The 26648-nt window shown below is 40.4% G+C and overlaps 2 protein-coding genes across 4 annotated transcripts in view; one reads left to right on the forward strand and one right to left on the reverse strand.

The window, feature by feature from the left end:
- Positions 1–7598, reverse strand: part of LPXN (leupaxin) — a 31651-nt gene extending 24053 nt beyond the window's left edge. The window contains exons 1-2 of the mRNA XM_070426585.1: positions 7522–7598; positions 2084–2235 (exon numbers count right to left, since the gene is read on the reverse strand). Coding sequence (XP_070282686.1) covers positions 2084–2235; positions 7522–7534 — 165 coding nt within the window. The 5' untranslated portion in view covers positions 7535–7598. The remainder of the gene's footprint in view (positions 1–2083; positions 2236–7521) is intronic.
- Positions 7599–10849: 3251 nt separating this feature from the next.
- Positions 10850–26648, forward strand: part of ZFP91 (ZFP91 zinc finger protein, atypical E3 ubiquitin ligase) — a 29466-nt gene continuing 13667 nt past the window's right edge. The window contains exons 1-2 of one of the 3 annotated variants that reach the window (XM_070428061.1): positions 10850–11301; positions 14490–14518. In XM_070428061.1, coding sequence (XP_070284162.1) covers positions 10955–11301; positions 14490–14518 — 376 coding nt within the window. In that variant the 5' untranslated portion in view covers positions 10850–10954. Of the gene's footprint in view, positions 11302–14489; positions 14519–24712; positions 24965–26648 lie in introns of those variants that run through there. The other 2 variants (XM_070428060.1, XM_070428062.1) reach the window with 2 other exon arrangements.

The following is a 26648-nucleotide window of genomic DNA, read 5'->3' on the forward strand; positions in this document are numbered from 1 at the left end:
AACACAAAATAAGCAAACAAAACAAAAACAGACTCATAGATATAAAGAACAAACTGATGTTTGTCAGATGGGAGGAGTGCTGAGGAGATGGATAAAAAAAGCTGAAGAGCTTAAGAAATACAAGTGGACATAATACCATAAAAATCCTAGAAGAAAACATAGGTGATAAAATCTCTAACATTTCTCTTATTAATATTTTTTTCTGATCTATTTCTCCAGGCAAGAAAAGCAAAAGAAAAACTAAATGGGACTATATCAAACTAAGAAGGTTTTGCACAGCAAAGGAAACCATCAAGAAAATGATAAGAACACCACTGAATGGAAGAATGTATTAGCCAATGGTAGATCTAATAAGGGGTTAATATCAAAAATTTATAAAGAACACATACAACTCAACAAAAAAAAACAAACAATCCAATTTTAAAAATGGGCAATGGACTGAATAGATACCTCTCCAACAAGGACACATAGATGGCCAATAGATATATGAAAAGATGCTCAATGTCACTAATCATCAAAAAAATGCAAATTAAAACCACAATGAAGCCCTGGTTGGTTTGGCTCAGTGGATAGAGCGTCGGCCTGCGGACGGAAGGGTCCCAGGTTCAATTCTGGTCAAGGGCACATGCCCGGCTTGTGGACTCAATCCCCAGTGTGGGGCATGCAGAAGGCAGCCAATCAATGATTAGCTCTTATCATTGATGTTTCTATCTCTCTCTCTCCCCCTCTCCTTCCTCTCTGAAATAAATAAAATGTTTTTTAAAAAACCCACAATGAGATATCACCTCACATCTGTCAGAATGACTATCATCAATAAATCAACAAACAAGAAGTGTTGATGAGGATGTAGACAAAAAAAGGGAACCCTCTGGGAATGCAGATTCGTGCAGCCACTGTAGAAAACAGAATGAAAGTTCCTCAAAAAATTCAAAATGAAACTGCCTTATGATCCAGTGATTCCACTTTGGGTATATATCTTAAGAAATACAAACCACTAATTCAAAAGAACTCCTATGTTCATTGCAGCATTATTTGTAATAGCCAAGAGATGGAAGCAACCCAAGTGTCCATCAATAGCTGAGTGGATGAAAATGTGGTAGTAAAATATACAATCGAATATTACTTGGCCAGCATGAATGAATTTAAAGGGTATTATGCTAAGTGAAATAAGTCAGTTAGAGAAAGACAAATACCATATAATTTCACTTATATGTGGAATTGAAAGAACAAAAGAGATGAACAATCAATATAGAAACAGACTTATAAATACAGAGAACAGACTGATGGTTGCCAGAAGCAAGGGGGGGTTGGGAGATTGGGTGAAAAAGGTGAAGATATTGAGAAGTACAGATTGCTAGTTAGAAAATAGTCACATGGATGTAAAGTACAGCATAGGAAATATAGTCAATAATATTGTAATAACTATATATGGTGCTAGATGGGTACTGGAAATATCAGGGGGAACACTTTGTAAAGTATATGATTGTCTAACCACTATGCTATACACCTGAAACTAATACAAAATAATATTGAATGTAAACTGTAATTGAAAAAAATTAAAAGCCTAATAGAAAAAGAAATACAAATTGAAGTTACAAAATAGTCATGGGGATGTAAAATACAGCACAGGGAATACAGTCAATACTATAGTAATAATTATATATGGTGCCAGGTGGATACTAGACTTATGGGGGGGGGATCACTTCAAAAGTTATAAAATTGTCTAACCACTATGCTGTACACTCAAAACTAATATAATATTAAATGTCAACTATAATTGAAAAAAAATTTTTGAAAGAAAGAGAGAGAGAGAAAGAAATTGACCTGGGAAGGATTAACTGAGAAGGGGACTCTCGAGCAAGGACTGATAGGAGGAGGTGAGAAAAGTTTGAAGATAGCAGGAGTAACCTGGTCCAAGTAGAAGGAACAGCAGGGAGAGCACCTTTAAGTTATCTTAGAGGGATTTTCTTCTCTTTCTTGGATATATAATTGTCCTCTCACATTATATTGTGTAGGATGCAATTCATATTCAGAAAACACTCAAACATCTGTAGTCAAGGCACTCCAATAAATGAAAAGTTACCTGCAAGGGGCTTGTGTCATCCTGAACAGAAGGGATGTCTGAAGTCTCAGCACTCTCTTTTCCGGAATACTGATCCTTGGGAAGAGGAGCAGGGTTGGAGTATTCACCACTGTCCTGGAGGGTAGAGCGTTCCAATTCCTCCAATAAAGCATCTATATCATAACACACAAGGGAATCATAGTATAGAACACGGAAGTCTTCTGAAATAATTTTCCTCTTATATCACTCCCCCTGCACCCCCATGCATCTCCCTCTTCTCTTGGGTTAAGGCTATTTTCCTTAAAACATCTTCCCTTCCTCTGTATTTTACTTCTAGAACGTGGTTTAAAGCCTCCATATCCTGTGGCCTATTTCTTATTTCCTATGGCTGCATTCAATTCCATAGTCTCGCTCTATAATTTGGCTTATTTTATTGCAGCATATTAATTTTTGTCATTTATTTGGGGTGAATCACTCATAAAGATTCCCACTTAGAAAAAAAGTAAATTCTAAATAGTTTTCCTATCAGAAAAATATGAGCAATTACACTACAGTTTTTAAAAATATACCAGGATAGTAACATCTATTCTTAACCTTGATGATTTTTTTTCTTATATCCCAAGCACATAACCAGATTCTCAAAGGAGAATATAAGTATTCTGTCTTTTTAGAGTATGGGGAGAAAAGGAAATTGGGGGAAAAATACAGATATTACAAAATCAAGCAAGATTTTACAGTCCAAATAGTTGATTGTTTCTCTTATATTTTCTTAGGAACAAACAATGGACTCTGACTTCAAGTATTACAATATTACCTTTCTGTTATGATGAAATTAATAACAATTAATAAAAACTAAGGTTTATATATTTAATTTAGTTATCTTAATTCTTTGAAGGAGATGACATTATTATGCTTATTTTGTAGTTCAAGAAATTACCAAATAAATTGTTTGAGTTCACACTGTTACTGTGTTCAGAACCTGGCTGTCTGATCCCCAACCCCTGCACTAACTTCAAGCCAGGAATTCCAGACCTCATTCTCACATGGATTCTCTGGGTCATCTGGGCATGACATGTTCTTCTCTGAAGCTATTTGTTCATCTAAATAATTAAGCAATTATAGTACAACTAGAGGCCTGGTGCATGAAATTCATGCACCTTAAAAGGGAATTAATTAGAGAAAATATTTTAATATTGCTATTTGCCCTTTCTCTATAATAGAAGTGTCAGTGATGAAAGAAAATTAGTAAAATGTATATGAAAATCTCCCTCCTGTCAGAGTCTGGGGCACACCCTGGGACCCAGAGTCAAGTCCCCGCCCACGCACACATGCCTCGAAATTGTGCGAGACCCAAACCTGGCCGGCCCCACCCCCGCCAGGCAGGGGGGCGCAGCCTCAGGTCCCCCGGCATGTCCTCAGGTCCCCTGGCACTGGGGCCAGGGCAAGGGTGTGGCCTCAGGTCCCCCGGCCCCAGGGCGGGGGGTACAGCCTCAGGTTCCCTGGCCTGGCCTCAGATACTCTGGCCCTGGCGTGATGGCATGACAACCATTTGCATATTAGCTCTTTATTATATAGGATAATACTTTTCAAATTGTGGATCAACACCCATTAGTGATTCTCTAGCGGTTTCCTTACCACAGGTTGTAGTTTTTAAAAGTTTGCAAAACACTGGATTATATTGTTTCTAAGTATATGCCTATCTTGGAAGTCCTCAGATGAAGAAAATGAACTTCACACATTATGAAAAAAAAGATTATCATTTATTTCAGATATTGGAGGGATGAATACTTCTTGATGGCATAAAAAAAGATCTAATCATTTCTTTAAAATGAAAGCTATAGATCTTTCATACGTGAAATGTAAAACTGAAAGCAACGAATGAACAAACAAGACAAGCAAACAACAGAAACTCATAGATACAGACAACAGTATGGTGATTACCAGAGGGTAACGGGGTGGGAGGAAGTAGCAAAGGGTAAAGGGGGTCAAATATGTTGGGACAGAAGGATATTTGACTTTGGGTGGTAAACACACAATGCAATGCACAGATGATGTATTACAGAATTGTACATTTGAAATTATATAATTTTATTAACTAATGTCACTGCAATAAATTTAATAAAAAATCTACATATATTTCTAAATCATCCATCTCACAAAAGGACTGAATTTTATACACCACTTTAGAGAGAAGCAAACTGGGCTAAATTCTTCAGGGAAAATTACCCTTCACAAATAAATTTTAATGAATAAAGAGATCGAGAGTGAACCAATAGATTAAAAAAGACTTTAGAAACATAACTAATTTTAGTATATGAACCTTAACTTAAAATAATCTGAGGATAAAAGTAAAGTAAACAAGCAAACAAAAAATAAACTATCAGGAATATTAAACACTGAGTGGATATTTAATAATACTAAGTACATACTATTAATTTATTTTGGGTATGATAAGAATATTTGATTATTTCTGTTAATATTTTAGGTGTGATAATGGTATTTCATAATATTAAGGAATTACTATTAAAGATTTTTTTGGGTGTGATAATGGTATTATGGTTATTTGTGTAAGTATGTATAGATTTATTTTAGAGAGTATGATGAAATATTTACAGATGAAATTTAATATCTGAGATTGTTTTAAAATAATACAGTTATTAAAGGAATGGGTGGGTCTATAAATGAAAAAAGATTGACCAAGACTTGATAGTTTAAACTGGTTGAGGGGTACATCAGATTTCATTAAACTATTTTCTTTACTTTTGCATATTCTTAAATTCTCTATTAAAAGATTTTTACAGAAGAAAAAATAAAACAAAAACTGAGGTAGAAAGAAAAAGCAAAACTTCTTTTCTCATACAGTCAGACTGAATTCCAAATTTTTGAGTTCCAAATTTTTAGTCTATATCCATCAAGATATAGCCCCTTTCTTTTCTATTTCTAACCTTTTCTCTAAACTAGAAGTCATGGATCCTCTTAGATTCAAAATAAAAAGGCAACCTAATTAATAAGGATCCGTCACGACCTAAACATCCAGATGGATGACTGAACACCAGGCTAGGGTCCCCGGCTGGCGCAGCAGGAGTCAGTCCTGGTTCCTGGCCGCCCACGGGAGGGAGCTGTGGGAACGGAGCCATGCTGCCATCAGACTGGCCTCTTGGTCCCTACCCTGGCCCACAGGCTCTGGGGAATCGGAGCCATGCTGTGATCAGACTGGCTTCTTGGTCCCTCCCCCCTGCCTGCAGGCCCAGGGAACCAGAGTCATGCTGCGATGGGTCTGGACCCTACCCGAGGGGGTCCCGGATTGTGAGAGCGTGCAGGTTGGGCTAAGATCCCCCCCCACCCCGAGTGCATGAATTTTCGTGCACCAGGCCACTAGTTTACAATAAAGATTAGGAGAGAGGAGATACCATTTACAAGAGAAACAAACCATACCACTAAGAGTAGAAGGTTACCCTTAGAAGGACCTGCTCGCTAAAGTTATTGCAACTCTCTTTCTGGGTCAGGAGTTAACAGGCCCTTCTCTTCCTATTTCCTGAGTGCACGTATCACCAACACCCAAAGATCATCTTGCCTTTTGCCAGATTCCGTAATTTGAAGATGACTAATTTCAGTATGACAAATATGGGATGACTGGTGGTGGGGGATACTAGACTGAAAATTCTACAGTCCTTCTCTGTAGTCCTTCATCTGCAGAAATCAAATACTCATCAGTATTAACATGAAAAGATTTGTAAAGCAAGGTTTCTTGGGGATCTCATTGGATTGTAATGATTTCATTCAGAGCCAGAGTTTGCTCTTGGTTTTTCTTTATCTAGTATCCCCGTGTAAGAAGGACGCAAAAAGGAAATACAGGCATACCTGTGCCAACCTGCCCTTCATTCTACCTCTCCCCAGCAGGAAGAGACCCATCCTAAGTTATTAGGGTAGCAATTGGGCTGACGACAATTTGAAGAAGAGGTTTAGCCTCCTGAATCATCAACAAGAATGTTACCCTCCAAGCTGTGTGGTTCCTTCTACATTTGTGGACCAGATTTCTCTATAATTTTTCCTGCTTAAGAAATGCAAAGCTGTGCAAATCTTTTTATTTCATGTTTTTGTTACCTAGGTTACTCTGTCAGCCAGAACATCTGAGCCAACACATTTCTAAAATAGGAGAATAGCTTGTAGCTTGATCCGTTTTGGTGTCATTGAAATAGTTATTTTGCTTTTCTTATTTTAAAAAAAGTTTTCTCATTTAAAAAAAAATGTGGATAATACTCATTTTAGTGGATTGCTAAAATGGTTAACATATGTAAAAATGTCTAGTTTTAGTTTAAGTGACCACAAAAAGTATTACTTGCTTTTTTAATTATCTGCATAAAGGTCATTAGGTACCCCTAACATAAAAAAGCAGAGCTGAACTCTAGTGGAACTCAGATAAAAATATGAAATTCCCCAACCCTCACGCAAGATAAGAATTTGGATTCTACCCCAAGTATCCAAATAGACTTTACCTCTAAAACAGTTCAATACATATTTATCAAACACCACCTTTTCCTCTTCCCTCCTGCAATTTGCCTTCCTTCCTCTACTCCTCCTACTTTCAAATTACACTCTAAACAATTTTTAAAAAAGACAATATGTAAAATATGTTTTTGGTCATTGTTTGCACTTTTGACATGCCCCAAATATACAAAAACCCAGGACACCGTGTAATTAATACAGCTTGGAAACTGGGTTAGTGACTGTTAGTTAAGGCTGTTGGCAACAAACGTTGGCAAAGGATATGGAATGCATTCCCAAGAATGATAAATCTTACGTTACTCCAAAGGCTTGAAATCAGAGATCTTTCTTGAGCAACATGGCCAATAATTTCACTGCTGGTTTTTATTGCTTTGGAATGGAAGGAGGTATTACACTTGCAGGCCATAGTAATCTGTTCCTTCAGAGTTCCTCTGAATAAAAAGCTGAGCAATAAAATCCCTGGAGTTATTAGTGCTATGTTGTCTTGATTTAATACTAAATCCTAGAACAATTGAAACCACCCTGGCTTCTCTCCAATCTTTGTGAATCCCTCATTCTTGTACTTTTTTTCCCTTCTCCTCATAACACTCATTTCTTTTTCTCCTCAAATCACATCTCTACCGTTGCCTACCGTGTGATCACTCTTTGATCTCCAGTAGCCCCCAAAGGGCAAATGCTCATAATAAAATGACCACTTTAATCACAATTCAATCCAAAAGTATTTGTGTGGAGTTTACCAAACTCTCCGCCTTCTGTGCCACAGAAACAGTGAACCCATATTTCCCCAATTATAGTTCCTCGTGCTTTACTCTTAGTGAGGTCAGGAGAGAAGTGAAAATAAAATCTTCCTGCACTACCCTCCATCTGGCTAGTAGTACACCCCACCACACATGGAGATGGCAGCCTGGTCTTTATTCCCTCAGAGTTTCTCCACCAGGAAGCTCCTCACTCACCCAACTCTTCCATTGTCACACACCCAAGATGCTCTGGTGCCACAGGTTGTGAGGAACCGCTTTGGTCTGTGCTGAAGAAGAGGACCGCAAAGGAACTGAATGAGACAGTGTGAAGCAGCCTCTATAACCTTTTTTGGTTCCTGTATTTGCTTAGCACTTCCTCTCTTTTGATTTGGTGAGTTTCTTTCTTTTTTTTCTTTTCTTTTTTTATAGGTCAGAGTTTTTAAAATGGGACTGACATAGAAAAAAAGGCAGGTAGTAAAATTTGAATTCTGATGGTACACTGGCCAGGGCAATTAAGATTCAAAAGTAATTTTGAAAAATTTGAGCACCTACTACATGCCAGAATTCATCTGGAATTCATGGGAATGGCAGATTTGCGCTTGTGTTTTTGCCCAATGTAAGTATCGCACTGCAACTATGCATCAGGAAACTCCCCCAGGCCCCCCCCCGTGAAGCTGGTGGGCCATGGAGGCATTGTTTGCTTCATAGCTAGCACCCAATTCATTTTGCTATCTTTATTTAATTATCCAGAAATTTTGTTTACCTAATTTCCCGAGTAGATTGTAAAATCCATTAAATGCAGCAGAGGTGTATTCACTTTTGGATTCTCAGGGCTTGGTTTATTTCAGGGGTCCAAATGCAAACAACCAAAGGAGTCAAGAAGAATGAGACTGGGAGATTTAAGACACAGGCGCTAAGTTGCAGACATCTCAATTAAGCATATAAGTAATTCCTGCCTACTCACATTGCTTTACAGCAGTTTTCTGAACAGTGACGCTGAGATTAACTTTTACCTTTTTTTAAAACCACTGATTTTATTCACCTTCAACAAAATAAAACATTTACAAAGGCCTACTATGGGAAGAACTATAATTTTGGCCTGGTGAAATAGGTATTACCCCATTTTTACCAGTGGAGAAATATTCAAGGAATAGTAACTTGCTCAAGTAATAGAGTTAATAGGTAGCTTTTCTACCTAATAGAATCTATATTTAACTTCAAAGCCTGTGAACTTTCCTCTATAACACAATGGTCTTTTTTTCAGATGATCTAAAGCAGCGATTCTCAACCTGTGGGTCGCGACCCCTTTGGCGGTCGAACGACCCTTTCACAGGGGTCGCCTAAGACCATCCTGCATATCAGATATTTACATTATGATTCATAACAGTAGCAACATTACAGTTATGAAGTAGCAACGAAAATAATTTTATGGTTGGGTTACAACATGAGGAACTGTATTTAAAGGGCCAGAAGGTTGAGAACCACTGAAAAGGAATCATTCATTCTACATTCCCTAGTGACGCTGAAGACTTTTTTTTTTTAAATGAAGATTCCCACTCTGCATTACTTTGAGCAGCCATTGGATGTCAGTGCTGTTCCAAAAGCCTGCATACCTTAAAAATGGATTTGCAAAAATTCCCATCCACCTATGCCAGTTTTTACAACTGAAACGCCATTAGCCCCATGAAAGTGCAAACACACTCATTAGAAAATAGAAAACATTTGCCGCCCTAATCTGAAGTGATAACTGAGCCAAAGCACTGGAAGGAAAATTGCACGTCAGCACTTGGCTTGCATATATTGTACTGTATCCGCAGCCTTAACTGAATGATTAATGTGAAATTTAAATTGGATTCCCCAGATCTTGTTTCCATCCGCTTTCTTTAGGCATTTTACCCCCGGATGCTTATTTTCCAGGGCTAAGAACGTGGTCCTGCAAATCGCTCCTTGGTTATAATGGAAGAAAGAAGAAAGGAATGTGAGAGGCCCACGGCCATCACCTTGTAGATAAGCAAACGGAAACCCCCGTTTATCGGATTAGGACAATTTAGTTGCACACGTTATTGGGCGGAAAAGAAATTCCGACAAAGGGGCTCATCTGACTGTGCTTCCTGCGCAGCAGAAACATTTAAAAGCCGCAGAAGCCGTTGGCTTCAGAGCAGGGAGCCTGAGGGAGGCCCTCCGGTTTCTCCGGTTGGCGACGCGACACGCTAACAACTTCCCTCCAGCCCAGTGACCGCCGCCAAGTGAAGCAGGGGGCGCAGAATCCAGTAGAAACGCAACTCCACAGTGATCTCCCCAAACTTTTATTAGTAACCAAATAATTGACGGGTAGGCCCCCGAGGATCCGACAGAACCAGATTCAGCCCCTGACCTCCAGGGGCTCCCAGGTTGGTGGGTCAGACACAGGATGACGAGACGAATACTGCAGGCATGAGCGCCAGCCGGAGAAGCCATCTAACCAAGACCAAGGTAAGAGCTATGACGTGACTACCCTAGAAGTGCTTCGCCAACGCCAAGAAAACAAGCCGGGAAAACCTTCCCAGGAAATCCTGACAGGTAACTGGCTCAAAATTTGCGCCGGGATCTCCTTAGGTGTCGCGCCTTAACCCGGAAACACTGCCTCCCAGGAAAAGTACACTTGGACTGTGGAAATACTAAAAACTACTTTCCCCATCCTGCATCGGTCAAAAACTCCCAGCAACCATTTCGCCTCTGGTTTCCTACCTTCTATGCCCCCTCCCCCACTAAACCACAGGCTAAGTAGGACTTCAACTCCCAGAATGCTTTTGAGCAAGGTAACTATGCGCATGCGTCGAAGAGGCGGATCCTCCATGCCCTCATGACCCCGCCTCTGTTCTACCGCCGCCATTTTTTCAGAGACTTTCATCGGGCAGCGACGGGGCTTTTTTTCTTAAAGGAGAAGCGACAGCTCAAAAAAATTCCCCCCTTCTCCCTCAAGACCTCGCAACGCTGGGGACAGAAAGGCCACATACAGGGAAGTGGGGTCTGGGTGGAGGTAGAAGAACGCCGGGGCTACTTCCGTGCCTTTGAGGAAGGATAGAAAGAGCCCTTGTGGCATTAGCGGATCCTTAGGGAGGCAGGTGCGCGCGCAGCCACTCCAGGGAGCGCGCGAGGCGGGGTAAGAGGTGCTTTTTTTCCCACCAACCTCTTCGCGAAACCGGCCCCTCCCCCTGCCCCTAGCGCGCGTGGAACTCCGGAGAGGGAAAGGTCACTAGGATTGTCGCGGGACGCGGCCGTTTAACGGTGAGAACGGGTGCGCGGGGAAGGAAACCTCGCGCGCTCCCTTGGAGCTGTCCCCTGATTGGTTGAAGGAAGGGGAGGGGGCGGGAACCCGGTACGTCGCTGCGTGAGGGAGGGCGGGGCGAAGAAGCCATTCTTCCTCTCCGATTGGCTCGCGGAACGTTTTGTCGGGCGCGCGCGCGGCGCCAGGGGTAGGGGGCCTTGAGTGGCAGGGGGCGGGGGGTACGCTCTGAGCCGGGCGGAGGGGTGGGGGGGGAGAGAGGAGCGCAGAGTGAGAGAGTGCAGGACGCTCCAGGAGGCAGGGGGCGGGGGGAGCAGCGCCGCGGCCACCGCCGCCTCCGCCTCCACCGCCCGGGACGAGGGGGTGGGGGACGGGCGAGCCCCGATGCCGGGGGAGACAGAAGAGCCGAGACCCCCGGAGCAGCAGGACCAGGAAGGGGGAGAGGCGGCGGTGGCCGAGGCGGCTCCAGAGGAGCTCCAACAACAGCCCTTGGAGGCGGAGGCGGTGGCGCCTGCGGGGACCACTAGCAGCCGCGTGCTGAGGGGAGGACGGGACCGGGGCCGGGCCGCTGCGGCCGCCGCCGCCGCCGCTGTGTCCCGTCGGAGGAAGGCCGAGTATCCCCGCCGGCGGAGGAGCAGCCCCAGCGCCAGGCCCCCGGACCCCACGGGGCTGCAGTCCCAGGCCGCGAAGCCCGCGTCTCCAGCTCAGGGCAAGAAGAGTCCGCGACTCGTGTGAGTAACGCAGTCTTTCAGGCGGTGAGGTAGACCCCCCTGTGTCCGCACGCTCCCCTCTCGGCTCCCGTAGTGCCCACTCCACGTGACATCCTGCCTGCCCTGCCCCCTGCCGGCTCGCACGGCAGATGTCACGCCGCTTCCCTGGTGGCTCCCTTATCCTTCCTCGTTGTTCCCGTGTCTGCGGGGCCACTTCCCCACTCCGTGAAGTCGGCCTTTGTAGCAGATACCTCTTCCGCTCCCTCGTGACTCACCCTTCCCTGCCGTCGCGGGCTGATCCCGCACTCGGGCATCTGCATCCCTTTGTCAGCCTATCGCTTTCCCTCCGTGCGCGGCTCTCCAGTATTACATCACATCCCCATTAGGAAATCCACAGCGCGATCTTGCCTTCAAAAGGGGGTCCGTCCCCCACTCCCCTCCCCTTTAATTAGCTTAGGAGCCGGTTGTACTAGTAGCTCCGTGGAGCTTTTACTCACTACTAAGTTTTCACATTACTTTGTACACGTTTTAGAAATCTGGTGCTTACTAGCAGGAAAAAAACGTGACTTTGCCAGTTTTGTTAAATGTAGTCTTTCCTCTAGCAAGCTTAAATGGGTAATCTTTTTTTTTTTTTCCAAGTAACATGTTTTATTGTTTGCTTTTGCATACGTTTTAATGTAGGAACTTCATCCTTAAAAATCGGACTAATCTGAAAGGAATGCCTTTATTTCCTAGAGATAATAGAGGAACGAGGAACATCAATATTTAAAGCTGTTTATTAAAATAACCTTCCTATGTTGCAGAAGCACACATTTGTAAATCCTAGAAGTTAATCACATTAGCCATCGAATTCGTGACTGATAACATCATTTGTGTCTTGACTTTCAAGTGAAAAAAGTTAGTAAAAGCAGGGAAAGTTGAAGAGGGGAAGGAATCAGAGTTTCAAGTCCCCCACTTTCCTGATAGAGTGAGGCAAGATGTGGTTTATACCAAACCCAGTAGATTTAAAACACACCTGTTCCAAAATAAGAGCTAGTTACTATGAGCCTTATTTGGATCTCAGTTTCTTGCGCAAATTTCGGAAACAGCCTGTGCCTCATTTTCCTCATCTATAGGCTATAATGTTAATCCCTATGAGATTGGTTTATGAGAATTAAATGCAGCATGTGTAGCGCTTAGCACAGCTATTTTCAACCTTTTTTATATATCATGGTACACATAAATACTAAAATTCTGTGGCACACCAAAAAGATATTTTTTGCCAATTTGACCAAATAAAATAGGTATAATTTTGATTCATTCGCATCGGATGACTATTTTTGTGTTGGCTGTTGTCATTATTTTATTTAATAATCTAAGGAAAAAGAGGTCAGTGCCTCTGACTAGTCTGGTATAGCATGTTTTAAAAATTCTTGCTGCACATGGTTGAAAATCACTGACTTAGCACAAAGTCTGTTACATAGTGAATATTTATTAATTGTTTTTAATAGTGATGGCATGTAAAAGGTATAAGTGTGTAGGGGTGTATTTTCATGTAAAATTGAACTTCTTTATTTTTTTCCCTATTACCATATATAGGAAGGTAATAACTTAATGATTTTTAACATTCCCTTTTCTTCTCACCTACCTATTTGAGAGTGCAATATACCTATCTCCTTGACACCTTTCCCCTCCTTCTGTTTCAACAGTTTTGCTTATAGAAATGATCTCTTAAGTTTAAGATAATTGTAGCTACAGTGGTGGTAGCTTTACCATAAAAGTTTATTTTTTCCCTAATTCTTGACCAAAAAGTACCAAATGAGTCTTTACTTCCACAATATAAATGTTACAACATTCAATCTTGGATAAGATTATTAAATTAAATCTTTTTTTCCTCCACAATATTTCTGTGGGGAAGAATAGTCTTAATTCTTAGTGTACCTCCCATAATTTTTTTGTTACACATTTTCAATTTGCTGCATGCCCTGGAAATCAAAGGAGTTTGGTAAACCTTGATTGAGTGGTAACTGGGCCTAATGGTGTGGTGAGCTAGAGTTTTTAAAGATAATGAACCCTAGTCCATTTGACTCAGTGGTAGAGCATCGACCTGCGGGCTCAAGAGTCCCAGGTTTGATTCTGGTCAAGGGCATGTGCCTTGGTTGCAGGCTCCATCCCCAGTGCGGGAGGCAGCCACTTGATCTGTCTCTCTCACAATGATGTTTCTCTCTGTGTGTCTCTCCCCCTCCCTTTCACTCTCTCTAAAAAATCAATGGAAAAATATCCTTGAGTGAGGCTTAACCGAGGACCTTGCGGTATAAGAGGAAGATTCATTGATTAGTGGAGGTTTATAAATATGTGTCTGGATTATAGATGTTCAGAGTGATGAAATAAAATTTAAAACTAATTAAGTAGGATGTTTAATCTTTTACGACATTTCAAGTGTTTTGAGTTTCAGTTTTTCTAAACCCTGGTCAAGTGCCTTCTGACCTTGATTCATCTCTGTTTTCCTAATAACAAAACACATTTTTAAAAAATGAAGTAAGAAATTTAATCTTTCTATTAATTGTTTTATTCAGGTCTTTTTTCCATATGTCAACATTGCCCCCCTTATAAACTCCTGGTAATCATCTGTTTAACCTACATTTCTTTCTCATGATTGAAGAGACAGCAAAATGTGCAACAGCTTGAAAAGGTCAATAAATACAGCAAATTGGATTGATTGAAACCTCTTTTCCTATTAGAAGGCAAAATAATATAGTGGCAGAAGCATTAGACTTAGAAAGTTTCAAGTCCCAGCTTTTTGCAACTCACTAAGTGACCTTGGACAAGTCACTTAACCTCTTTAAATCTTTTCATCTATAATTGGTAATTTATGATTTGTGAAATGAGATTTATAGTTAGATGATAGGTTACAGTTTTTATAAACTTTCTTAAATTTATAAAAATTCCATTTGCATTGAAATGTTCAGAAGTTAATGAAAAGAGTAGGAAATTTTTGTGAAGGGAAATAAATTTTCAGTGGATGCGCTCAAGAGAATAAATAAAAACCTAAAGCTAAGGAAAGATAAACCAAAGTTGAAGAAAGGTTTTATATCAGTACTCTAAAAATTAGGCTCATCATTTTCCGTATTTTAGCCAATAATTCCGAATCACTGTAGAAGAATCTGAGATAAAGATTTGTGCTTTAAGAAAGTGTGCAAGATTGTTCATTTAATTTTTTTTTCTTTCAGATGTATAGAAAAAGTAACAACAGACAAAGGTAAGAGTTGGTCATTCTAATCTCTAATGTACATTACACTGATGATTGTCTTATAACCCTATTGATAGGAAATAGAATTAACTTCAGCCGGATCATTTAAATTGTTCCCATTTAAAAGTGACTTTTATTTAGTTAAGAATTATTGGAATAGATAGAACCTATTTAGATAAAGGCAGGTTTAGGTAATTGGAACATTTTGACTTTATTTAGAAACCTAATAATGGAAAAAGCAGGTTATTTGATACCAATTTATTGCAGTTTTTTAATCTTTCTCTCTCTCTCTCTCTCTCTCTCTCAACAAAAAAAAAGGAATGATACACAATATCAGAGTAAAGTATAGGCAAAATCTTGATGCTGATAGAGACTCAAATTATAAATGCAGCTTGAAGAATGTGGAAAAAAAGTGTTCTAAGATGACAGCCTGTTGAATAATTAAATGAGGTCATTAGGTCGTTTCTCTTTAAAGAGTTTTACCAAACCAAATGTATATATTGAATATAGTCTTATCTGAATTATGAAGGGAAGCTAATGTTCACTTTTCCTTTTTTGAACACTTTTTAAAGGAGACTTCATTCTGGCTTTGCAGATTGGGTTATTAAAATTGATCCTATTATGTTGGGCCAGTTGCTCATTTGTTTCATTTTTTTCTAGTCATTGACTGTGTTCCTTGATACTAAGTTTAAATGTATAGCATCCGTCTTAAAACTGGAACAGATATATTCTTTAAGCTTTTTTTTTAAAGTATTTTTCATTTATCGTATCTGACAGGAATCTACTTAACTGAAGTGTGACTGGTTAATTTACTCCTATTCTCTCTCATAATAAAAGCGTAATATGTTAGTTAGACCGGATGTCCTTCCAGACGAAGCTGGAGCTGTGAGGCAAGCCTGGGTCCCAGGTGCCTGCTGGCAGCCAGAGGGAAGCCGGTGCCCGCAGCCAGGGGAAAGAAGACTCATTCTTGCACGAATTTCGTGCATCGGGCCTCTACTATAAGTGTGTGTGTGTGTGTGTGTGTGTGTGTGTGTGTGTGTATCAAGTTAAAACCTGGATCTTATGCCATTTTAGAGAATGACAATGTGTTAGACCTCAGTAACTTGAAGTGGTGGCTGTTTTGAAAATAATTAGATGTTAATGCTCAGGTTTCTTTTTCTCTGAATTTTAGATTCTGAGGCTAGTATTTCCATAGTATCAGGCAGAAGTATTTTGTATGAGGCAAATTTTTGTGTAGAATTTTTTATGTGACTATTTTGTCTAGCAAGTTTTGGGTTTTGTTACTGTTGCTACTTGCAAAATAGGGTATGTCTGCCAAGAAGGGAAGAGCTTGTGTTCATTTTGGAAATTTTGTGAAGTGGGGAAAATGTAGAGACAGCTGGCAATCAAGTATCAGAGCAGTTCTTACTAAAACAACAACAACAAAACAAAATTCCATCCTGCTTTTATCAGAGCTAAAAGTACTTTGTGTATCTAAAGAATATATCGAAAAAATTTGGATTGCCTTGAGGATAACTTGGAGAGTGTGGTTGAAATTTTGAACTCTTGTTGGGAGATAAATTAATTGCTCTTTGTGTAGATGTCTTAAGCCAGAAGTTGGCAACTACTTAAACAGTAGTTGTGCAGCTGTGGAGAGATTAAAAACGGCATCATGGGTTATTTAATCATGATATCAATCCTACTCTAATCTACCAGTTAAATGCTCTGGATCTAGAGTTAGAGCTCAGGGTTTGAATTCAAGTTCTGTCTTTTATTGGAAATAATTCCAATGCCTAGCATCCAGTGAGCACTCAATAAATAGTAGCTGTTAAGTTTGTAAAATTTTGAAGAAATGGATACTCTTTAACTCCCATCTCCATCTCTTCATCATTAGTTTACCTATTACAGTAGCTTTCAACAACTAGATCAGTGAATAAAGAAATGGAGAGTGTAGCAGTCACTTTTTTCTGTGCTGTTTAATATTTAGAATTCACCTCAATTCTTTCTCTTTTCCTTGTCTTTTAGCTTCTCAAAAAGTTATTCTGTTACTCCAGAATAATTTTCATGTTCAGTCTACTGAATTTTAACTGAAGTAACTCATACTGATTCCAAAGGCTGAAGTTTTTAAAAACTTTGAACAGGTTGTGATATTTTCTAGAGGCACAACTCTTTGTTTTATTAATATTGAAACAACTCTGCTGCACAATTTAAATTAGTGCTAAAGTTGGATTAGATATTAGTTTTAAAAAAGTTCACTTTTCCTGACTTCTCTTAATACTTCTGAGGTTGTCTAATATTTCAATATGGACTTTACTAATTATTTATGGAAAAAATAGAGCTAATTATAGAAATACACAGAGTAGTCTGATCAGGTTTCAGAAACTCAAGTGTCTGACTGTTACAATAATGCTTATGTCTCAAATGGGTGACAGTACATTAGATAAGCATTTTATTTGCCCTGTTTCCTTCCTAGCCTTTTATCTTAAGATGGCAGAAACCATATTATTTCTCTCAGTGTGAGAATGATCTACTTGGACACCCTTGTTCCTTCTTAGGATGGCCCATATCTTTAAATCCTTTTCCTGGTTCAGACATCCAGAAGTACAGACATAACTCATTTATGATGTATCTGAATTGTCAAACAGGCTTACAAAGCCTTGATTATCAGCTCATTTCAGTTTATAGGACATTATATAAATGAGTCTTTCTGTCTCTTACCTACAAAGAAGTAACTATAACACTGTGCCAGTTACATTATAAGAACACTAGGGGCCCAGTGCACAAATTTGTGCACCTTAAAAGGAACTGGGCTGCAAGGCTGCGGTGGGCATAGGGGAAGCTCTTGGCCCATCCTCTGCGCCCCTGCCCGGCCCCTCCCAGCGCAGCTCCTTGTCCCATGTGCTGGCAGCCCCACTCCCCACTGCCACCGCCGCCACTCCCTCGCGCTGGTGGCGCTGGCCCCACTCGCACCTTCTGACAGCACAGAGCATTTGGGGCTGGCACCAGCAGCGGGTGTGAGCAGGGCTGGCGCTGTCCGGGTGTGAGTGGCAGCTGTTGCCCCGATCGCCCCTCAGGAGCAGGTGGAGATGGAGAAGCCCTGAGGGGCGATCGGGGCCAGCAGCCGCTGCTTGCACCCACAGATGGTGCCGAGCAATTGGGACCGGCACCAGGCACTGGCTGCAGGTACGAGTGGGCCGGTGCTGGCAGTGGGTGTAAGCGCCCAGTGGGACCGCAGCTTGAGGTAGCAAAGAATTTTTAGTAACTACCAGAGGCTTGCCCCAATGACAGCGACCGGCGCCCCACCTTGGTCTGGCGCCCTCACTCACCTGCTTCACCATCCTGCCATGGCTGATGCCCGCCATGTTCCACGCTCTGCTGCCAATGCCTGCCATGTTCTGCACTCACCCCCTGGTGGTCAGTGCACATCATAGCCACCGATTGTTTGGTTGTTCCACCATTTGGTCTATTTGCATATTGGGGTTTTATACATATAGACTAGAGGCCTGTTGCATGAAGAGATTCATGCAATAGGCCTTCCCTTCCCCTGACTGCCGGCACTGGTTTTCCTCCTGCACCCGGGACCCAGACCTTCACTTCTCCAGCCGGAGCCTTCAGTCTTCGCACCTATGTATGCAAATTAACCGCCATCTTTATTGGGTTGATTTGCATACTCCTGATTGGCTGGTGAGTGTAGTGGAAGGACAGTCAATTTACATGTTTCTCTATTATTAGTTAAGATTCTCTAACACAGCTATAAGTTTATTTTGTTATATATAGTAATTACTTTATATTGAAATTCCTTTCCATCCCAGAACTACTTGAGAGTTGCATCAGAATGCCCTGGTAGAAGAAAACTGAAGCAGAGAAAATCTAAGGTGCTGAATGGGGAAACCTATATTCAGTTAATAAGACTCTAAAATCCATAAGAGACATCCATCTCTACGTGAGTCCCTAATGTTATTCTCACACTGAGATGATCCTGAGTGGACCAGAACCTCTGACAAAAAGAAATTAGCACTAATGTAATATACTCCCTGACATTTTAAGTCCAAGAAGGATCAAGCGCCTCTGAATTAAAACTAGCCAGATTGATTTAATTACATCTGGCAAGGACCCCTTTAGCTTCAGTACAGTTAATTCCCTTATGGGTGACTATGGATTAGTCTTCTGCCTGCCTACCTCATTAAACCTGCCTTGCTCCTTTGATCCTAGTTATATGCCCAATTTGTATCTTAACTTCTTATTGGCTGTTTCTGTTTGTAATTTTGCCACTATGAGAATTTCTAAACTCTGTTTTCTTTACTGTGACTCTGGGGTTGAAGGAATGGGTAAAAGGGGGAAGGGGAATATAGTTAATTGTGTGATGCTTACACATGACAGATGATTACTAGGATTAGTGGGGCAATTACATTGTAAGGTATAAAAATGTTGAATCACTGTATTATATATCTGAGACTAATATAACCAATATAAGATTGTACATCAACTATACTTAAATTGTTTTTAATTAAAATTAAAAAAAAAAATTTTTTTAATTTAAAAAAGATACAATTTCTCCCCTTATCTATATATATAAAAGCCCAGTGACCATTGACAGCAGAACGACCAGAACGACTTGTCGCTATGACGCGCACTGACCACCAGGGGGCAGATGCTCAATGCAGGAGCTGCCCCCTGGTGGCCACTGTGCTCCCACAGTGGGAGTGTCTCTCAGCCAGAAACTGGGCTCTGCTGGCGAGCACAGCAGCGGGAGCCTCTCGCACCTCTGGCAGCACTTAGGAGCAGTGAGCCAAGTGGTAAGGAGCCAGCAGGCAGGTGGTTAGGAGCGAGGGGTCCTGGATTGCGAGAGGTGGCAGGCCGGGCTGAAGGACCCCCACCCCAGCCCCCAACAAAGGAATTACATGCATCCGGCCTCTAGTTCCAACATGGTTTTTTCTGTGGAGAAATTTGAAAAGTTCTTGGGGAACCTCTGGAGTATACAACTTACACATTGAAAACTATTAGTTTACACTAATCAGGGAATTCCACCCTCTTTCTAAGAGTGGGATTGATTCCTTAAGGAAAAAATAAGAGGTGAAGAGATACTTTGTGGGCATCCAAGCATGGCTATTGCACATGTGTATACCATAATTTATTTAATTATACCTGATTAAAGGACATTTGATATTTCAGTATTTTTTTCTGGGATTACAGGTGATATACCAAAGCACACTTACCGTAAATGTATAGTTTTGTGAATGTTCACAGGGCTTAAGAATCAGGACATGATCAACCACCCTCAAGGGTAAACAACATTTTGACTTTTGGTAGCAAAATTTAGTTTTGCCATTTTTGAATTTTATATAAATGAAATAATACAATATGTGCTCTTTGGTGCAGGGTTTCTTTGCTCACCATTCTGTAACAATCCTCTGTGTTGTGTTTGTTATAGATTATTTTTATTGCTGTATATTGTTCTGTTGTGGGAATATATCACTATTTATCCATCTTACTATTTATGGGCATTTGGGTAGCTTATGACTACCCAGATGCCCATAAATTAATTATTGGCCTTTATGACTAGTGCTGCAATGCATATTTTATTAATGCAACTTTATTGAGGCATAATTTATACACCATAAAATTTGCCCATTTCAAGTATGCAATTCTATATATAGATTTGCCTTTTCTAGACATTTTATAAATATGTGTTTATTGTTTTTGTGTCTCTTTTACTTAGCATAATGTTTTTTGAGGTTAATCCATGTTGTAGCATGTATTGGTATTTTCATTCCTTTGTATAATATTGCTTTATATTAAAACTAGAGGCCTGGTGCATGAAATTTGTGCATGGGTAGGGTCCTTAGGCCTGACTGGCGATCAGGGCTGATCGGGGCCTTCTGGCTGCTGGCCAGGGCCTTCCTTCCCCGGCTGCCGGCTGAGGCCTTCCTTTGTTCCACGCTGCCCCCTCATGGCTATTAGTGCACATTATAGTGAGCAATTGGACTCCCAGTCGAAATCCCCAGGGGACAGTTTGCATATTAGGCTTTTATATATATAGATAATCCACTTGATTTATCCATTCATCAGTTGTCCACTCTCTAGCTATCATGAATAATGATGCTTTGAATATTCATGGAGAAGTTTTTGAGCAAATGTTTTTATTTAGGGTAGATAACTAATAGTGAAATTGCTTGATTGTATGGTAAATGTATGTTAAATTTAAAAAACTGCAAACATTTCCATAGTGGCTGTGACACTTATGTCCCATCATCTATCAATGAGGGTTTCTGTTTCTTCATAATTTTCACCAATTTTTGTTATTGCCATCCCACTATTCTCTCAGGTCAGTTTCTTTAGGATGGTGGAGAAGGAACATGGTAAGACTAGTGAATTCCATAAACATGGGCCCATTGCTGCGTTTCATTTGCTGTGAAGTCATTTCCTTGATCAGAAGAAGTGTTGTGTGGAATACCATGACTGTGGATAAGGTATTCTGTAAGTCCACAAATGGTTTTAGCAGAAGTATTATGTGTAGGGGAGGCAAATACATATCCAGAGTGAGTATCTAATCCAATATGAACAAAACACTGCCACTTCCATGATAGAAGTGGTCCAGTGTAATGAGCCTGCCTGTCACCAGGAATGGAGCCATATCAGGGACTCAGTGTTGGTCTCTGTCTTTAGCTCATTAGACTATAGGTAGCAGTAGCTATAGGCAATTTTGCCTTGGTGTGAGATCCTGGATTTGGTTTTCAGCAACCTCAGCTCTGCAGCTATAGGAGATAAGGATTTCTTTCAGATCATTTATGTGATACTTGAATTGGGAATTTGAATCTCTGAGCACATCTTCACCTTTCCCCACTTTATCCAGCACAATTTAGGAGTAACAGGCCAATCTCATTATACTTGTTAGTTTGAAATGTTCTAAGGTATCAAATACATGATCAACTTGGCCTCATTATATAAGTATTTAATTGGGAGTATCCATTGTTGATATTTTTGCCTATTTCTGTTGTCACATCATAAAACGGACTTTTCAGTGCTCACTTTATTACTGGAAATACTAGTCGATTTAATGCCTTTAAATCTGATCAGCCCACAGAACCTATTCAGAATCTCTTAAGGTTCTCTTCCTCTGGAATCACTTTCAGTATCAGTCTGTTTTAGGGTTCTTCAGAGAAACAACCAATGGAATATATAGAGAGAGAGAAAAAGAGAGAGGTTTATTTTAAGGAATTAGCTCACATGAAGGTGGGGTAAGAGCTGGTGTTGTAGTCTTGAGTCTGAAAGCCACAGGACTGGAAACTCAGGATTTCTAGTTGAATTCTCAAGACCAACTCCCTTTCTTTGCTCTTAGTGTCATCTACATTATGGAAGATAATTTATTCAGTCTACTGATTTAAATGTTAATCACATCTAAAAAATATATTCACAGCAACATCTAGACTGGTATTTGACCCAATACCTGCACATTATAACCTAGCCAAGTTGACACATAAAATTAATCATTACACTCATATCCTTAATTTTGGGCAAGTTTTCTGTTCTTTTTGCCTAACTTCAAAACTCTTCTTCAAGGTTTTAATTTTTGCTATTCTTTTTTCCCCCCCAAGAGCTTTTTTTTTCAGTGTACTTTTGTTAAATACAGGATGGGGCAAAAGTAGGTTTATGTTTTTTTGTATGGAAAATAATACAATAATAAATAATAATACAAGAATAAACTGTTTCGTGTATTCACAACTGTAAGCCTACTTTTGCCCAACCCTGTAGTATACTGTTTTTATCTAATGGTGTAATTGCCTCCCATTCTAGGATATGTAAAAAACATGTTTTTCTGTTCCCCGAATTGCCCATTTCTTAAGTTGTTTTTCCTGTTTGTTTATTTAACTTCTGATTAGAGATTTTCCTCAAGGTTCAGGTGTTCTCTAACTTACTTTTGATTTTTTATTTTATTTTATTTTAGAGTAAAGTACTGAAATGCTGATTGGAAGATCTGTGTATGCACAGTTTTACTCAGTGGATACTTCTAACTTACATGTCCAAAATGAAACACACTCTCTCTAGTATTTCCTCAAAACAACAAAAACACTGTCTTTTTCTGTGAATGCTCCCACCATCCATCCTATTGTTTAAGTCATAAATCTAGAAACCAATTAAATCCATGACACCTTTCTATCTCCTGTTCCTTTATGAAGTCTTTGTCTGGTTTGTCTCCTAAGTATTTCACATATTTCTAATTCTTTCCATCTCCCATGACATTATTCTTTATCAAGCTATTATTCATTGCCTAACCCAGTGGTTGGCAAACTGCGACTCGCAAGCCTCATGCGGTTCTTTGGCCCCTTGAGTGTGGCTCTTCCTAAGCCTTAGGAGTACCCTAATTAAGTTAATAACAATGTACCTACCTATATAGTTTAAGTTTAAAAAATTTGGCTCTCAAAAGAAATTTCAGTCATTGTACTGTTGATATTTGGCTCTGTTGACTAATGAGTTTGCTGACCACTGGCCTAGCCTATTGCAGCAGACTTTTAGCAAGTCTCCATGAATCTACTCTTACCTACCTAAGTCATTCTCCCACCTGCAACCAGAGTGAACATTAAAACCAAATCTGATCCTGCCTTTCTACTTAAACTCTTCCCTGGCTTTCTGTGGCTACCTTTATTATTAGAATTTCTCCTGCCTCTTCAACAACATGTTCTCTCTGCTCCAGTTATGTTGGTCTTATTTTCATTTTCCATCTCATGACAATTACATGCCTACTTTCTCCTACTCTGTCATCCACCCATCTACTCAAGAGTCCAACCGTATTTATTCAAACTTAAATGTTAAATTTTGAGCTAATTGTTAGCTATAGAAACCATTCAGTTATTAACATGTTTTCAAATTGGCAGTTTCAAAGAGAAAGCATCCTTTCACTTTCTCAAACCTATGTCTAAGCAGTCTTTTAATGTGTTGAAGAGACTGAGTGTATTTACCTAATGCCTTACTTTGAAAATAAGTGGCACTAGTTTGTGATTCTAATTTATCTATAGAAATGTTGCTAATGCTCATTAATATTTTTTTTCCTTTTAGTGTTCCTGTAGCTGTTGTCTGCTGGGAATAAAATCAAAACATAGATGTAGTAAACAGTGAATCTGGTGACTATAACAAAAAAGAAAAAATCTAATTTAAGAAGTAACACACATATATACACAGTCTTGTTGATTTAAAAATGAGTAAACCTGCCCAACTCGTGTGGCTCAGTGGTTGAGGGTCAAACCACAAACCAAGAGGTCACCAGTTCAATTCCTGGTCAAGACACATGCCTGGGTTTCAGACTCAATCCCCCTAGGAGTGTGCAGGAGGTAGTCAATCGATGGTGCTTCTCATTGATGTTTCCATCTCTCTATTCCTCTCCTTATCTCTCTAAAAATCAATAAAAACATATTTTAAAAGAGAATAAATCAGATTGGAATGTACAAAAAAATCTCAGTTTTTTTGCTGGGTTTTAATTTAAAAATTTTTCCTTCCATTCTGTTTTGCAGCATAACAAAAATAGTGCATACAGTTTTAGATTAAAATTCACTTTTATATAGTAACTAGAGGCCTGGTGCATGAAAGTTGTGCACAGGTAGGGTCCCTAGGCCTGGCCAGCGGTCAGGGCTGATCTGTGGGGCAGCTAGTGGGGCAATTTGGGGCCCCCGCTGGGGCCTGCCAAGCTGGGGGCAGCTCCTGTGTTGAGCGTCTGCCCCCTGGTGGTCAGTGTGCGTCATAGAAATTTGCATATTCGGCTCTTATTATATAGGATTCTTGTGATCTTTTAGACCAGTATATTACATAAACAGGGCCCTCTCTTGGCACTTGAACCTAAGGTTGGGTGAAAACGAACCAAATCTGAAGGAAGCCCTGGGCCTTCTTTATATGGTTAGGTGTATTATATGAAAAAAAATATAGACTTTGGACTTACATACACCTGGGTTCAAATCTCAGCTCTATAATTTTATATGTGAGCCTAGAGAAGTCGTTACTACTTGCATTCTTCAACTATAAAGGTAAGAATAATAACTACTTGACAGGGTTATGAAGACTAAATTTAGAAAGATGAAAAATATATATACTGCCAAGCACTTAACCAATATTTAAGATTTGTTAATTTCTCAGAGGAAATGTAAATATTTAGAGATGAGAAGACCTTTACTCCAACTTCTTCCTAGCCTATCAACCAACCACTCCGTTTCACCCAATAGTGTCTATGTTAGCTTTGTAATCTTGAAGAAATCATTTCATTACTCTAAGCTTCAGTTAGAAAAATGGGGAAACCTGGAGGAGGACCAGATCGTATTAGAATGATCCTTCTAACTTCAAGTATTTTATCATGATGAAGTGGCTATCATCTTTTGGAATTTAATGAGTTAGGTTGCTTTGAAAGAACCTGTTGCTGTAGGATGGACATAAATCACTTACATTTCATCTTTTGCTACCTAGAAGAATTAGGAGAAACATTACCTGCTGGTAGTAAGTACTAATTAATATCTTTTTGTCTAAATTCACACTATCAACCATTCTTAGGTTGTCCCTTCATCCTCTTTCAAGAACATGGTTGTATTCACTGTGCCTGCATGTTCAGGCATTGGCTTATCTGATGTTGTCCTTCACCTAGGCCCATGGTCGGCAAAATACCACATGTGGGCGCCCACGTACAGTGCAATTGAAACTTCGTGGCCCATGCGCAGAAGTTGGTATTTTGTGGAAGAGCTCGTATATTGTGGAAAAGCCACACTCTAGGGGCCAAAGAGCCACATGTGGCTCACGAGCCGCAGTTTGCCGACCACTGACCTAGGCTGCTGTGGCTTTTCTCTCTTTTTATTACTTATATATCAGGAAGCCTCCTCAGATCAGCTGCTATTATGAGAAACAACTAGTAATTGCCTTTGAAGTATCATATAGAAGAAACTTGGTTCTTATTTTCAAGAATTATTCATGTTTTAGCATTCATTAGTACTTAGTTTTTTGTTTTTTTAATGTTAGCTGGGTAGGTAGGTAGATTTGTGTCTTAGTTTTTCCATTTAACAATGTTTTTGCCAATAATTTCATGTCATTTTTTACAGATTTCTCTATACCACATCTTATTAATATAGCCTGGTTTATTTAAACACTTTCTTGTTGATGGAGGGTTAGGTTGTTTTCACTCTTCAGTTATATAAACACTAGGGGCCCAGTGCATGAATTCATGTACCTTGAAAGGAACTGTGGGCTGCGAGGCTGCAGTAGGCACAGGGGCAGGTCTCGGCCCATCCTCCGCGTCCCCGCCTGGCCCCTCCTACTGTGGCCCCCAGTCCCTTGTCTGCTGGCAGCCCCCCTTCCGCTGCCACTGCTCCCATGCGCTGACAGCGCCACTCCACTCATACCCACTGATGGCAAGGAGCAATTGGGACCAGCGCCGTCAGTGGGTGCTAGCAGCAGCTTCTGCCCTGATCACTCCTTAGTAGGAGCAGGGAGAGGTGGAAAAGCCCTCAGGGGCAATCAGGGCCAGTAGCCTTCACTCGCACCCACTGATGGTGCCGAGTGATTGGGACCAGTGCCGGGCAGCACTGGCAGTGGGTGTGAGTGGTGGCTCTGACGCCAGCAGGATGCTAGCGGGGCCAGCGCCGGCAGCAGGTGTGAGCACCGGGCGGGACTGCGGCGTGGGAGTAAAGAATTTTCAGTAACCACCAGAGGCTTGCCCCGATGACAGTGACTGGTGCTCAGCCTTGGCCTGGTGCCCCCACTCACCTGCTCCACCATCCCTCTGCAGCCAAAGCCCACCATGTTCCGCACACGTTCCCTGGTGGTCAGTGCACAAAATAGCAACCAGTTGTTCTGTTCTGCTGTTCAGTCTATTTGCATATTAGCCTTTTGTTAGGATGCTACAGTGAACCTCTTCTTGCCTGTTTATTTTCCTTGGGTAGATTCTTACAAGTATAATTGCTGGATGTATTTTGGACCTTCCCTGTAGGTGACTGATATTTGTCAATTTCTTGTATAGTCCTCCAAAAGTATTACCATCTATAAGAAATTTATCTTTTATATATATTACATGTGTATTTGAGATGTCAAAATTCATATAACCAGTCCCTCCCTGATATTTAGTTTTCTACTCTTGTACTACCAAAATTAGTGCTAGGATGACTATATCTAAGTCATTTTATAAGTGCCAACA

This window comes from Myotis yumanensis, unplaced genomic scaffold (genome assembly GCF_028538775.1).
Source record: "Myotis yumanensis isolate MYYU_CA2020_CCGP unplaced genomic scaffold, mMyoYum1.0.hap1 SCAF_10, whole genome shotgun sequence".
NCBI classification, from domain to species: Eukaryota; Metazoa; Chordata; class Mammalia; order Chiroptera; family Vespertilionidae; genus Myotis; species Myotis yumanensis.